Here is a 14,206-nt window from a genome sequence, read left to right as displayed (position 1 = left end):
TAAATAACGACATGTCGTTTCTATGAAGGTCAACTATTTGATTATCTCATTGACCTCACCTCCTACCGTACAACTTGCAATTCCAATTTTAAAAACCTTTTATTATTTGATTTCTTTTCATGAGCTTAATTTTATATGACTAGATTTTTGGCATCAAACCAGAAAGAAAATTGGCAACAAAAAAAAAAAAAAAAAACCGAAAAACTAGAAGAACATTAAATATGTTAGATCTCTGGCTTTTATTTTTGGGTCAAACTTAAAATATCTCTGGCTACTTTTGGTCAATAAAAGCGCCAATCCCACCTCGCCGGGGGAACTCGGATTGAAGAGAAGAAAAACAAGCGACTTTCACGCATTTCCTCCAAAGCCCATAACCCGATCACCGGTTTTTTGAATTCCATCTGAAAAAATCTTCAGTTTCTTGGCCTTCAATATCATCTTTAATTATTATCAAACCTCGTGAATGGAACGAGATGTAGATGGTTGTATGCAAACAGAGCAATCTCTCCCACCGGCACAGTTCGATGGCCAAGCCTCGTCTTTGAGCTGCACCCTTTCCTTGGACCACGTTGGGGAAGTCGCTCTTACCTTCAACTCAGATGGGTTGTCTTGGAAATTGGTTGAGCCACTGGATAATGTAATTTTACTTTCTCTTCTCTGCTTTTATCTTAAAAATGATTTTTTTGATACTTAAGGTTCGTTTTATCAACTCTAGATTGAAATATGTTCTTAATTGTGTATATCAGATCAGATTGAATTGTTTATTTATTTATATTTTTATTTCTGATAGTAGTTTATGAATATTTTTTTTATGTCTGATAGTAGTTTATGATCATTTTGCATTGAAATAGTAGTTTATGATCACTTTTGTTTTTAACTTTATTTGGGATACTGCATCATAGGTCGAAAAAGCATTTATAATTGTTAAATGATGAGTTGGTAATAAGGTTGAAGTATGAACATTTGAATTTTTTTCTCTATGTCTAATATATCAGGATGACTCAACTTGTTTGGGCATCAAATCAAAGGTTGCAACCGAGATCAAATTTTCTGATGTGTATGCTGTTGAGTTGATCGACTATGGTTTGATTCATGGATCAAACATTTCAAATGCTAGAAAATGCCTTTCGGGTCACGACTTTGAGGTTCGTTCAATTCCTGTTCTTGGTTGTGTGCTTTCACTCCCTCATAAGATAATGATGTGTTTTTGTGTTTACATACATGCAGATTTACCGCTTTACAGTGCACGGTTTCCAGAGGTCAAAGACTCTCCCTTCACTTCGGGTCCTGGTTGCATATACATTCGGTCATAAGGATCTCCAAACATGTCAGATGTGGGTTAATCAAATTAATGCTTCTCTGGCCCTAGAACAGGGGAGACCAAAGAATCTCCTGGTATGTTTGGTAGTCTTTTTTTATCACTATATCATTGTTCATGTTTGAATCTTGAATTCTTTAGTTGGCTGATCAAAATTGACATAAAGTGGTATTATAATTCTTTTCCAGAATTTTTTTTTTTCTGATTGACTAGGTTTTTGTTCATCCAAGGAGTGGGAAGGGAAATGGCTGCAAAACTTGGGATTCTGTGGCTTCTATATTCTCCCGGGCTAAAGTGAAAACAAAGGTAGAGTTCTAGATTGCTCTAATCCTAGATTATAAAATTCCATTGAAGTGATACCACTAGATCACATGCAATTATATTTAATGCGCTAAGTGATCCTTCTTAAATATTGTTTTCCATCCCTTTATCAGGTGATTGTGACCCAAAGGGCAGGACACGCATTTGATGTGATGGCATCTATAGGCATCAAGGAACTTATTTCATATGACGGAGTTATAGCTGTTGTAAGTTATAACTTCCCTAGACTGACTTTAATCTCTGTAACATAAAAAGATTTAGGGAATTGATTGTTCATTGAGCTTTATACTGTATTACATAAAATGTTAATACATGTTAACGTATCACATTTTCCCTTTTAAAGATTTTTGAACTTTTTGCATCTTGTTCCTAATTACTGATTACTTGCTAATTGATTCGGTTCCAGGGTGGTGATGGTTTTTTCAATGAAATTCTTAATGGATTTCTTTTATCAAGGCATAAAGCTCCATACCCACCAACTCCTTCGGGTTTTCTTCAATCTGCTACATGTGATGACAATTTCTGTGTTCGTGATCCAAATGCAACAGTTATTGGAACTTCTTCTCAGAACAATGAGCAGCAGTCTCCTCTCCTCCCAAGTACAAGTTATGATAGCTTTGGAGTCCCAAATATCAGTATGTACCATAATAATTTATTTCCATACAAGTCAGGTTTCAATTTGATTTATATTTGTAACAGGTTGTTTTCATACATATCACTGGAGGTAGAAAATCACAGGAATTGAAGATATTTCTTCTCCTGTTTGTTGATTTATTTTGTTTTAGACAAACCATGATATTACTTTATCATAGTATATTGTGTTTATATTTACCAATGCTTATTACTTGAATAATTTTTTTCTTCTTTTCAAAACACAACAGATCAAGATTCTGAGTTTTCCCTCCCTAATGAGCATTTTAGATTTGGAATTATTCCTGCTGGCTCAACTGATGCCATTGTGATGTGGTACTTCTCTGCATTTTTACGGCTACCAAAAATGTTGTCCAAGTTGATGTTAAACTTGAACAGAAATTGACCATTTTACCATACCCTACTCATATATTGTTCTCTTTGGCCTAATGTAAGGTGCTCACTTATTTTTTTGTCAGCACAACTGGGACTCGAGATCCTATAACATCTACATTTCACATTGTCCTTGGAAAAAGGGTGTGCCTTGATGTAGCCCAAGTTGTAAGGTGGAAAATAAAATCTACATCGAAGGTTGAACCTTTTGTGCGCTATGCAGCGTCTTTTGCCGGGTAGTTTTTCATTACAATGTCTAAATAAATGACTGGTGATGAAATGGAAAATTATCTAATCTGGTTCTCATTTTGAATTTCTCATCAGCAATGTTCTCTAAAATTCATATGTTCAATATTTGTAGGTATGGATTTTATGGAGATGTCATTACTGAGAGTGAAAAATACCGCTGGATGGGCCCTAAACGATATGATTATGCAGGAACAAGGGTGTTTTTGAAGCACAAGTAAGTCGCTAAAGTAATAATTGTTGGGTTCAAATCATAAACATGGTCTGTGATTCGTTATTGGTTATACATTCACCATGCATGCAGATTATTTTCATTAGCTACCAATGAATTGTGACTAGATAATGATCCTTTACTTCACTTTTTCAGATGTGCTCAAATTTGTAGTAGCTAATTTATATATGTTGCATCATTCAGGTCATATCAGGCAGAAATAGCATATTTAGAAGTCAAATCAGAAGAAGCAAAATCAATTCCTGAAAGAGGAAATTTGGGGGGTCGCAAGCGACCATTTTGGAGCCCAAAGAAATCTGAAAAGGTCGTATGCCGTATTAACTGCGAAGTCTGTAACACCACCACACCTTGCTCACATCCAGGAGAAACCAAATGGTCCAGGTCCAAGGGAAGTTTTCTTAGCATTGGTGCTGCAGTAATTGCTTGTAGAAATGATAGAGCACCTGATGGTTTGGTGGTTGATGCACACCTTTCAGATGGTTTGATGCATCTCATATTAATCAAAGACTGCTCTCATGCTCTCTATTTATGGTAATAATATCTGGCCCTTATCTCAATGCACCTTTATGTCTTCTCCCCTGACATAGTTTCCCACATATAAATTTAAAATAATTGGGCTATAAACTGTTAGGGTGCTGCAGCAATCTTTTGATGACCTATCCAAGATCTTGATGGCAAAAGGATTTTTTATGATAAGTTTGAAAGGCTTACATCCTAAGTAACATGGTAGTCCAAAATCATCTGTTTCTTTTGAAAATTCTCAAGTGTTTTTCTATGTAGTGCACATAGAAAAATTTGAGTTTGTTGTGCTTGCAATGCCAACGAGTTAGGAGTTTCTTATAGAGGTTTTCGATGCCAAGTTCCTAAGGATTTATGCTTCTATAACTCCCTTCGCCAGCTTAAGGATTTATCTTTACTTCTTGTGCCTTCAAGTCATATTGACGAGTTGTGAGTTGCTTAAAGAGAGGTTTTGATGCAAAGTTCTTAAGATTTTATTGCTGATTGGCATCCAGTATCATAGGTTGATAGTTTTTCACTGCTTTATCCATGAAGACCATAAAAAGTTGCTTATGCATATGATTAATTGATACACGCAGGCATCTTACCCAGCTTGCAAGGAAAGGAGGAAACCCCTTTGATTTCAAATTCGTCGAACATCACAAGGTAAGTGTTTCTCATCATGTGTTCATCTCTCTTGTCTTGACAAAACTCATATTGCCTTTAATTGTTTCATATCTCTTGGGTGCACTGCAGATCACTGCGTTTACATTTACTTCTTCCGGCAACGAGAGCGTGTGGAATTTGGACGGTGAGCTCTTTCAAGCACACCAACTATCAGCGCAAGTATTTCGAGGCCTTGTCAGCTTGTTTGCATCCGGTCCTGAAGTTTGATACAAGACTAATGCTTACTCCAGATAATCTTCCACTATGCCTATAATGTATACAACATTTGTTTATTTATTTATTGATTCCATGTTCGAGTTTTGTACCCTAATATTAATTTGGAAGGAATAAATCCAATATTTGCATTTTTCAAACTCAAATTAGTGAATTGAGCATATTTCCTCTCCACAACCAACCAGATGAAATCATGTGAAACAAACTAGTAGTAACTAGCTAGTCAGCCCAATCAACAAACACAGAGAGAAACTTGAAGGTCAAGGTTATGCAAAAACTACAAGGGAAGGAAAGGAAGGAAGCAAGAATCACGAGATCAACATTATTGATTGATTGATATTATACAGGCTCAAGAGACCTCGCTAATTTTATAATTAAGAGCATTTTACAACGTCCATAAAATAATTAACTCATAGTCTACCACATAATTTATATACATAATTATCGAATTGTCTACTAAATGCTACACCTTCATGCCAAGCCAGGCCAGCCATTCTTCCCCCTCTTCAAGGTTGAGCCGAACTAGGGGAAGTAGAACCTTCTTTTTCCAACACATCAACACCACAAGCATTGTTTAGTGTCCTCCACTGATTAAACTCGTCGCAATCCGGATCAGATTTAAAGCCATCTCGACCAACACAATCGGGCTGCAAACACATTAACTGCCAAAAGAAACCCCAAATAAATAAATCGTAGCACTCTAAACTAACAGAATATCAAAATGGGGCTGAAAAACAGAAAAGGTGAATGAAAATAATAGCACTCTAAACTTTTGATCAAGCACCATTCATGAGATTTCATCATTTTCTAAAAATTAAAATAAGTCCAAATTGAAATCCTAAAAAAATCTTAGTTACTTGTTGGGCAAGAGATAAGACAAACATTAAAATAAGTGTTTCTCTTCTTTGTGAGTGGTAAAATTTTAATGCAAAATCAATAAGTTGGATAACATGAATGTGCATGATCATGAATTTGTTTGATGATTTACTTGTTAATGGGCATAGATTATCCGGAAATTAAATAATTAGTCCCCATATGATATTAATCATAGAAAATACAGGTTTATCAACTTGACCTTCTTTAAAGCCCCCATATGATATTAATCTGTTTTCTTGTGAACAATGCTCGACAGGTAAATCTGGACAAACTGTTTCTCATTGGCTTCGGCCCGGACTCCCCATTAAGAATTGAGGAGCCAGCCACAATATTATATGGGGGCTTTAAAGAAGGTCAAGTTGATAAACCTGTATTTTCTATGATAATGTTTTGGATATGAGGGTAATTTTTTTAACAATGAAACCTGAAATTTCTTGAATGGTACTCATAAATGTCATCACAAAACAAACTAATAATCCAAGAGGCCAACCAAAATGCAAGTTGAAAAAACTGAAATGCAGTGATATGGAATCAATGGCAAAAGAATATTTAAAGACCTCTCAATTTAACAAAAACAACACAACTGCTATAGAACTATATGAGAGGAACCCATAAACAGAGTTACAAAAATATAAATAGCAAACATTAAATTGTGAGCAAGAAAAAACAAGAAATATTGTAAAATGTATTTTATATAACACAAGTTGGTACAACCCAAATTGAAGGTAGTCTGCTCTTCTTTAGTAAGATCTTCGCATCTTCGGTGTAAGGTTTTAAAATGCTCTCGTCTTCCACGTTGTGGACACCATAATCATAAGGTCCATACTCGTCTCGTATCCCATTCGAATATTATCATGATTGAAGTAAATACAATTCGGCCGACACCCCAACTTTGAAGCCAAAACGCATTATCACCCAAAAAAAAGAGCAGCATCACCTAAAGTCTTTTTCTCGACCCACTCACGCATTTTGAAATTCAATTAGAATATTCTAAATTTCCTTGTCGTGCGTCTGCAACCATACCGAAAGGATTTTTGAACCATAAATATTTTTTTCTCTTTGGAAACCATGAGATATGTCTTAGGGCTATATCCATGGACTCGTTGCACTCCTTGTGCAACCAAATTCACATTTGAAATGGATTGAGTAGTAATATCAAAAGAGAAAAGTTTACCGAAGCGATCAAGAGGGTTTAGGTAATCTTTGCAGCAGAACGCCATGGCTTACAAACAAGCCTGAATTCTAATGGTGACTCCAATCTCTCTAGAACTAAATATAGAAGCTCCTTAGGCAAATTTGCCCAATCTGAAAAGAAGGAAGAAAAAAAAGAGTAAACTAGAGAAATCTATATACGTAACCTTAAAAATTGATTTTGTAATGTAAATGTATATATAAGAAAGAAGCCTAAAAACAAATAGATCGATGAAATACATAATAATACCTGAATTCATAGTAGATATAAGAAATTGAAGTTTGCTTTGGCCGTCCTTGTTAGGCTTTTTTTATTTTATGAAACAGAGCTCACCCTCAACCCCCTTATTTATACACAAACACAAACAAACTTTTGTTTTGTACGATCCCTAAATCAATAGGATTCCGAATCCCATGCATGCAGCTATGCTTACGATAGTTCTTTCAGACTTGGCCTAGGCCCAGACCCACTACTCTCAATTTGTTTTAGTTCACAATTCCTTAGAAGCATTATTATCCTAAAGCAACTCTAACAGTAGGACCTAATTAATAGAAATATTAGATATTATTAGCCAGACAATAATTGTAATTATAGTGAGAAATTGATCATGAAAATTAAATGGCGAAGACATCAGCATTATAAAAAGCCTAATGTGAAGTGAGTTTATAATATATATATATATATATGAGTCCCCAAATAATGAGATATAAAACGAAAACAACCTAGAAAACATCGAAACTAAAACGAAGTCATATTGCCCCTCCTCCTCCTGATCCTGATGCAAAACTGAATCATCGGAATCATATTGTTTTTAGGAGTAGAAAAGTTTGTGTATAAATAGAGGTGGGGGTTGTGTGAGCTCTTTCAATCAAATCAAAGCCTAACGAAACGAGCATCCAACTTGGATTTCTTCTGGTTTACTTACAAAATGAAAAACCAAAAGTCTTGTTGCGGATTCGGATCTATGAATTCAGGTATGTTGTCTCACTGAGAAACTATTGGATTTATGTATTCATCTTTTTAGGGTTCTTAATTATATATGCTAAATCAATTTTTAGGATTAAATTCTCTCTTAACTGTTTTGTTTTGTTTGTGTACTTTTGACTGTTTTGTGATCTGCCGTTTTGTTCCGTAATAACTATTTAAGTTTTATATTCATAATTTACATATTTGTTTGTAAAAGACAAAACCATGGTCAAGATTCAAGAATAGGGCTTCAGTTGACTTTTGTTTTTCTTCCTTCTTCTCAGATTGGTCAAATTTGCCTAAGGAGCTTCTATATTTAGTTCTAGAGAGATTGGAGTCACCATTAGAATTTAGGCTTGTTTGTAAGCCATGGCGTTCTGCTGCAAAGAATACGAAAACCACCAAGATGTTTACCCCACTGATCTTGATTTCTGAACCAAAAAAGGATATATGGAATGCATATAATGTGGTGGTTGACAAGGTCCTTAAGCTGCAATTAAAATTGCAAAACCAACGATTTTGTGGGTCTTCAAAAGGATGGTTAATAGCTGTAGATGAAAATTCTGTTGTATCCCTAATAAATCCATTCCTTGGAGTTGGACGGAAAAGAGAGAAAGAAAACTCAGTCATTCGACTTCCTCCGCTAAGCACTCCAAATCGGAGGAGAAACTTTTATCTTAAAAGACGATATGATCATCTCATCTATAAGGCCACAATTTCAGCGGACCCAATATTAGATCCCAACAATTGCATTATTCTGGTTATATATGAGGAGTTGTCCCAATTGGCTTTTATTAGACTCAATAGAGACAAAAAATGGACTTATGCTGATAAAAGTGTCGATCAAAGTTGGCGCTTAATTGAAGAAGTTGTTCAATTCCAAGATAAGTTTTATGCTCTTGATCGCCTTGGTAAACTTTGTTCTTTTGATATTACTACTCAATCCATTTTAAATGTGAATTTAGTTGCACATGGCGCGCAACACGATCGTGGATATGACTATAAGAGATATCTCGTGGTTTCTAATGAGAACAAAATATTGATGGTTGAAAAGTGCTTTGTCTATATCCCTCCCATACGCTTCACAAGGAAATTTAGAATATTCGAATTGAATTTCAAAATGGGTGAGTGGGTCGAGAAAAATACTTTAGGTGATGCTGCTCTTTTTGTGGGTGATAGCTCTTCAATATGTGTCTTGGCTTCAAAGTTGGGGTGTCGTCCGAATTGCATTTATTTCAATCATGATAATAACCGTACAGCAGACGATTTCTCATATTATGGACCTCATGATTATGGTGTGTACAACATGGAAAAAAAGAGCGTTTTAAAACCCTACACCGAAGATGCGAAGATCTTACTAAAGAAGAGCAGACAACCTTCAATTTGGGTTGTACCAAGTTGTGTTATGTAAAATACTTTTTACAATATTTCTTGTTTTTCTTTGCTCACCATTTAATGTTTGGGATTTATGTTTCTGTAACTCTTTTATTTTTGGTCCTAATGTTTTTGTAACTCAATTTATGGGTTCTCATATAAGGAATGTTTGATTTTTCACGATTTACGATTTATTAAAGCGACTATTCGCAATTCAATCTTTCAGACTTGGCCTAGGCCCAGGCCCACTACTCTCAATCTGTTTTAGTTCACAATTCCTTCCTTTTAGAAGCATTATTATCCCAAGCAACTCTAACAGAAGTTGACTATAATCAGTATTACAACTGTTCAGTCAAACAACAACCATCGCAGAAAACATCTACTCATAAAGTTGATAACTTTTGAAAATTGATACCAGATAACTAATATTAGTATACATCCCCATTATTATCTTCTTTAGAATCTTAACATGCCAATATCAATCTCAGATTCTCAGGCAAGGCAACTAAAAAGAAGAAAAAAGAATCATCTACCTGCAACTACTTGCTAGCCTCAACATATAATTGTCCAACTCCAATCCACAACACAACAGTCCTGAAAAACAATCTCCCTGGCGGCTCCACACACCATAAACAAAGCAAGAGCCCAGAACAGGGTCTGCTGTTTTAAACAAGTACTTAACATACCCCTGAATAGATGAGTTGGGACAAAGGAGGATGTGGAAGTAGGAGAGCCAAAGGAGGGAGAGGTTCGTGTGAAGAACAAGGCCATTGGGCTTAATTTCATTGATGTATACTTCCGCAAAGGCGTTTATAAGGCTGCTACGGTTCCCTACACCCCAGGTTTTGCTACATTTCTAAGATTATGAAGATACAGTTCAACCAAGATTGACTTCTAGCCAATTTTTGACTTCATGTTCTTTTAAAAAACTTTGGTTTTTCTTCACAGTTTTCTCTAATAAACCTTTACCATGAGAGTATATTTTTTGAAATATGGTTAGGAACGATTGGGGTGAACCTAATACAAGAATGCAGAGCATGACATCAGAGAACGATTTCCATTGTTAGATTTGTTGTATATATTTACATCTAAAACTTGTTTGGGCTTTGATAATGGATTTACACAATTTATTTACAAATCAAAACTGATTTCAGGTGTTGAGGCTTGTGGAGTTGTGACAGCTGTGGGACCAGGACTAACAGGCAGGCAAGTTGGAGATCTTGTAGCCTATGCTGGTCAGCCAATGGGCTCATATGCGGAAGAGCAGATCCTTCCTGCAGACAGAGTTGTGCCTGTTCCTCCTTCCATTGATCCTACTGTTGCTGCATCCCTCTTGCTTAAGGGTATGACAGCCCAGTTTCTACTACGCAGTTGTTTCAAGGTAGCTTTATATTTATGCAGCAGCATCTGGAATTTCAGGAACCACACATTAAGTCTGTAAATGAAGATAGTTTGAATTACAAAACACGAGATAACCACATCCTGGTTGTGATATTTTAGGCCATGCTAGTTTTAATATTCCTTGAATATGCATGTGGCATTGCAAAACATTTTTATAGAGCTATTAGCATGCACCAATGAGTTTTCCTGTCGAGGAGAATATTCATTTCTGTTAATACTGTTTTGATCTTTAATGTTATCATTGTAAAACTCTTTGGGCAGAATTGCCCCTGTTTTGACAAAGTATGCTCAGTTGTGTTTGAGTTAGTCTTTTTCATTTGTTAATCATGAGCACTCATGGGAGTTGAGGAGCTCTCTCTCTCCCTCCCTATTTATATTTGTTCCTTTGAGACTATAAATTTTAAAAACATGTCCTATCATTATCTGATGTAAGATAAAACTACCATTCTTGTTCTCTTTCACTTTTTCATTTGTGGCGCACTTGTTGATTCCGTTCCACTGGACAATCTGTGGAAAGAAAAAAAAAACATAACAACTAAGTATGAATTCAATGAGTAAAATGTCCAAACCAGCAAGATAGTACACCTTAAAAATCAAGCTCTATTGTAAACCAGCAACGTGTAATCAACTAAGTGCTTCAATCTTAATTTGGGTTCATTCTACAATTGCATGCTTAATTAACATAGCCCATCCTCTTTCCTAATGTTATATTTGTTTAAAAAATTTGAAACTTATGTTGCTTTTGTTATTAGGTCTGACTTGAGTGTTGTTATACAGGTTGAACCTGGACACACAGTCCTTGTCCATGCAGCAGCTGGTGGAGTTGGATCCCTTTTATGCCAGTGGGCTAATGCCCTTGGTGCCACTGTCATTGGAACTGTATCTACTAAATTGAAGGCAGCTCAAGCCAAGGAGGATGGATGTCACCATGTCATAATCTATAAGGAAGAGGACTTTGTTGCTCGAGTGAAAGAAATAACATCTGACAATGGGGTCGAGGTTGTTTATGATTCTGTAGGGAAGGATACTTTTGAGGCAAGCTATACTTTTCTTCTCTCTTTTTTTCTACAAATGAACAAAAACACAATCAATGGAGTTTAGGGAGAGATCATACCCTGTTCAAATTCTGCATGAGTACATTTGAGTAGGCTTCACCTTAACATGGTGCTGAAGTTTCTCAATGCTAGACCAGGCCTATGAAACCTTTTTGAATTTGAGCCAGGTTTATGAATTTTTTAAATGATGAGGGGGTCCATTTAGATGGAATGCTTTAAAGTTAGGAGTTGGATTTTGACAAAAGGCTTTTATGTCGGATCAGTCAATCTAGCTATATTTTATTTACTAAATTCTTAGACCTGAAATATCACTTCCCTAATAGACCCTAAAGTTAGTTACATTGCGATTGTGGTAGTGCAAACGGTTGGTAATCAGTAATTAAAAGAGAAGAAGAAAAGACACCCTCAAATAAGTGTGTTGTGTCGTGATTTATTCAAATGTTGCAAGCCCAACTAGTCTCCGAGATCAACATAATCTGGTAGATAATGAGTTCTGGGTAGGCAGTCTTTTGCTAATTTGTATTTTGGACAAAGAATCCTTAATTGGGAGTTATTGTTGTATTCAGGGATCACTGGCATGCTTGAAGACTCGTGGATACATGGTGAGTTTTTGGCAGTCATCAGGTGCGCCAGATCCGGTTCCATTGTCAGCCATTGCAGTGAAGTCACTGTTCTTGACTAGGCCTAGCCTCTTTCATTACGCTGTAACTCGAGACGAATTGCTAGGGATGGCGGGAGAGGTATTTGGTAATGTTCAGTCAAGTGTATTGCGGGTTCGAGTAAATCACACCTACCCATTGTCTGAAGCAGCACAGGCACACGAAGACCTTGAGAATAGGAAAACATCTGGATCTGTTGTGCTTATCCCCTAAGGCAAATATGAGTTTGGTCTGTTAATTTTAAAGGCTTGTGGTGTGTGTGTGAAAATGAATAAGGAACGTTTGCCTTCATGTTCAGTGTAGAAACTGATTTTCCCTTATATTATTTATAAGATCATTATACAATATATATAAAGTTTGTAGAGAATAATCTACAGTTACAACAAGCCATTATCATAAACATAAATATGGAGTTATGGCCTAATAACAACATAACTGACAACTGACCATTTCCTATCATTAGTAGGATTAACTATTGTAACTGAAATACTATTGTAACTCCCTAATACTCCCCCGCAAATCGAGCACACACAGCATAGCAAGATTTGAATGAAGAAACTACATAGTAATGGAGATGACGGCAGCAGTCGGTTGTAGTAGTCCAGTAAGGGGAACCAAAAAGAAGAACTCCAATCTCCAGAGTTGCAACAACAGCATGAGAGAAACAAAGTAAACATAACGCCCATTGAAAGGCAGGAAGTGAAGGAGCGCACAGGCTCATTGAAGAAAGGAATAAAATGATGGGCTGACATACAAGTCAAATGGACCTAGGAAACAACTTTAGGCACCTACGAAACATAACTCTACCTAGGAATCACCCTTTAGGTAGGATAAAGAGCATGCGGTAAGCGAGAAAAGAAGTAGCCATGTAGAAAAGAAAAAAAAGTTACACCCATAGGAAGAGAGGAAGTGGAAACAAAAGAAAATTTATCACATGGTAAGTAGAAAGGGATGTGTGCAACGAAAGCAGAAGGAATATTTGAAGGGAATAATGGGGTTAAGAGAGGGTGGCACAACAATAGGGGATAGGAGGTGAAACCAACTTGGGACACAAAGAAAAGAAAAAAGAGCATGGGCAAGTTTGAATTTCAAAGCAACATAGAAACAATAAAATAAGGTATGGGGAAGAAAACCACGTGGGAACAGAGAAGTGATAAAGAAAGGATCATCACAAGAGCATAGGGGCCCATAGAGATTAAAATAAAAAGAGATTATTGACCCAAAAAACAATAATAAGAAATAAAGAAAGAAACCAAGTGAGACAGAAATGAAAAGATAGTATGGGCAAAACACATAAAGAGAAAATCCTTTCAAAATAAAGATGGAAAAAGGAGAGAAAAAGAGGAGAAAATTGAACACTCATCAAAAGGAGAAAGTAGTCAAGAGAGGGAGAGAGAACACAAGATGCGAAGGAGCGCATGGGCTCATAGAAGGAAGGAAACTCAAGATGCCAGAAACAACCCATGACGAGGAGAGAGAAAACACAATTGAAAAGAAGAGAAGAAAACATCCCAATAATATAAAAGAATTATAAAGATACGAAGACAATACCAGTAACAGAGAATAAGAAAGGCAGCGCAAAAGAACAGCGAAAGACAGAGACCAGTAGTAAAATCAAAGAAAGAGATTGGGTTTAAGAGGGGAGGAGAACACCGGTTGAGCAGAGATAGAGCGTGAGAGGCCGATACCAAAGCAACAACATAGAGATACCAAGTCGGCAACACAGTGATAGGGCTTGAGTGGTCGATACCAAGTCGGCAACACAGAGGAAGAAACAAGGGCTATGCAAAGGGAATAGCGGCAGTGTAGCACAGCAAAGAAGGCTCGGCAAGCGTTGACGAGGCCCGCAAAGGAAAGAGAGACAGCTAGGTGAACGATATGGAAACCACGATAGAGAAACCATCAGAAAAACATGGGAGAGGGAAACCACAATCGTAGACTAGGATAAAATCCGGCAAGCGTTGACAAGGCTTGCAGATGGAAGAGAGGCGGCGCGACGGAGACAAAGAAGTGGAGAGAGATTTCAAGAGAAAGAGGGAAACAAGGATAGAGAGGTGTGTTCTCTGAGGGAGAACAGAGATCTGACCATCATGGTAAGAGACGGACATGGATGAGGAGTGGGACTAGGTATCTGAGGAGTGGAAG

The 14,206-nt window shown here is 36.6% G+C and overlaps 3 protein-coding genes across 3 annotated transcripts; all 3 read left to right on the top strand.

Annotated features, from left to right (window-relative positions):
* The first annotated feature begins 180 nt into the window (after nt 1-180).
* Nucleotides 181-4,684, top strand: ACD5 (Diacylglycerol kinase family protein). Its single transcript, XM_021967715.2, has 12 exons — nt 181-637; nt 996-1,145; nt 1,228-1,395; nt 1,532-1,624; nt 1,753-1,845; nt 2,046-2,274; nt 2,521-2,605; nt 2,749-2,898; nt 3,024-3,125; nt 3,324-3,671; nt 4,238-4,304; nt 4,395-4,684. The coding sequence occupies exons 1-12, from the start codon at nt 464-466 to the stop codon at nt 4,530-4,532; spliced, it is 1,797 nt and encodes a 598-aa protein (XP_021823407.1). The 5' UTR covers nt 181-463; the 3' UTR covers nt 4,533-4,684.
* Nucleotides 4,685-7,305: 2,621 nt separating this feature from the next.
* LOC110764755 (F-box protein At2g26160-like) lies at nt 7,306-9,127 on the top strand. Its single transcript, XM_021967776.2, has 2 exons — nt 7,306-7,580; nt 7,857-9,127. Exons 1-2 carry the CDS (start codon nt 7,535-7,537, stop codon nt 8,981-8,983), a joined length of 1,173 nt encoding a protein of 390 aa, XP_021823468.1. The 5' UTR covers nt 7,306-7,534; the 3' UTR covers nt 8,984-9,127.
* A 508-nt stretch (nt 9,128-9,635) lies between these two features.
* Nucleotides 9,636-12,572, top strand: LOC110764682 (uncharacterized). The gene is made up of 4 exons (XM_021967693.2): nt 9,636-9,788; nt 10,101-10,327; nt 11,125-11,382; nt 11,969-12,572. Exons 2-4 carry the CDS (start codon nt 10,190-10,192, stop codon nt 12,272-12,274), a joined length of 702 nt encoding a protein of 233 aa, XP_021823385.2. The 5' UTR covers nt 9,636-9,788; nt 10,101-10,189; the 3' UTR covers nt 12,275-12,572.
* Nucleotides 12,573-14,206: the final 1,634 nt, after the last annotated feature.

The sequence above is a fragment of the Prunus avium genome, chromosome 2 (genome assembly GCF_965620075.1).
Source record: "Prunus avium chromosome 2, drPruAviu1.hap1.1, whole genome shotgun sequence".
In the NCBI taxonomy this organism is placed as follows: domain Eukaryota; kingdom Viridiplantae; phylum Streptophyta; class Magnoliopsida; order Rosales; family Rosaceae; genus Prunus; species Prunus avium.
Note: the sequence above shows the minus strand (reverse complement) of the source record. Positions and strands in the feature narration are given on the sequence as shown.

What these genes read in the sequence shown, in the direction of transcription:
- ACD5 (XM_021967715.2), top strand. Translation starts at nt 464, where the DNA reads ATGGAACGAGATGTAGATGGTTGTATGCAAACAGAGCAATCTCTCCCA. An exon ending in GGGCTAAAGTGAAAACAAAG is followed by an intron (nt 1,625 to 1,752) that starts GTAGAGTTCTAG and finishes TCCCTTTATCAG; the next exon opens with GTGATTGTGACCCAAAGGGC. An exon ending in TCTCATGCTCTCTATTTATG is followed by an intron (nt 3,672 to 4,237) that starts GTAATAATATCT and finishes TGATACACGCAG; the next exon opens with GCATCTTACCCAGCTTGCAA.
- LOC110764682 (XM_021967693.2), top strand. Translation starts at nt 10,190, where the DNA reads ATGGGCTCATATGCGGAAGAGCAGATCCTTCCTGCAGACAGAGTTGTG. An exon ending in TACTACGCAGTTGTTTCAAG is followed by an intron (nt 10,328 to 11,124) that starts GTAGCTTTATAT and finishes GTTGTTATACAG; the next exon opens with GTTGAACCTGGACACACAGT. An exon ending in TAGGGAAGGATACTTTTGAG is followed by an intron (nt 11,383 to 11,968) that starts GCAAGCTATACT and finishes TGTTGTATTCAG; the next exon opens with GGATCACTGGCATGCTTGAA.
- LOC110764755 (XM_021967776.2), top strand. Translation starts at nt 7,535, where the DNA reads ATGAAAAACCAAAAGTCTTGTTGCGGATTCGGATCTATGAATTCAG. An exon ending in ATTCGGATCTATGAATTCAG is followed by an intron (nt 7,581 to 7,856) that starts GTATGTTGTCTC and finishes CCTTCTTCTCAG; the next exon opens with ATTGGTCAAATTTGCCTAAG.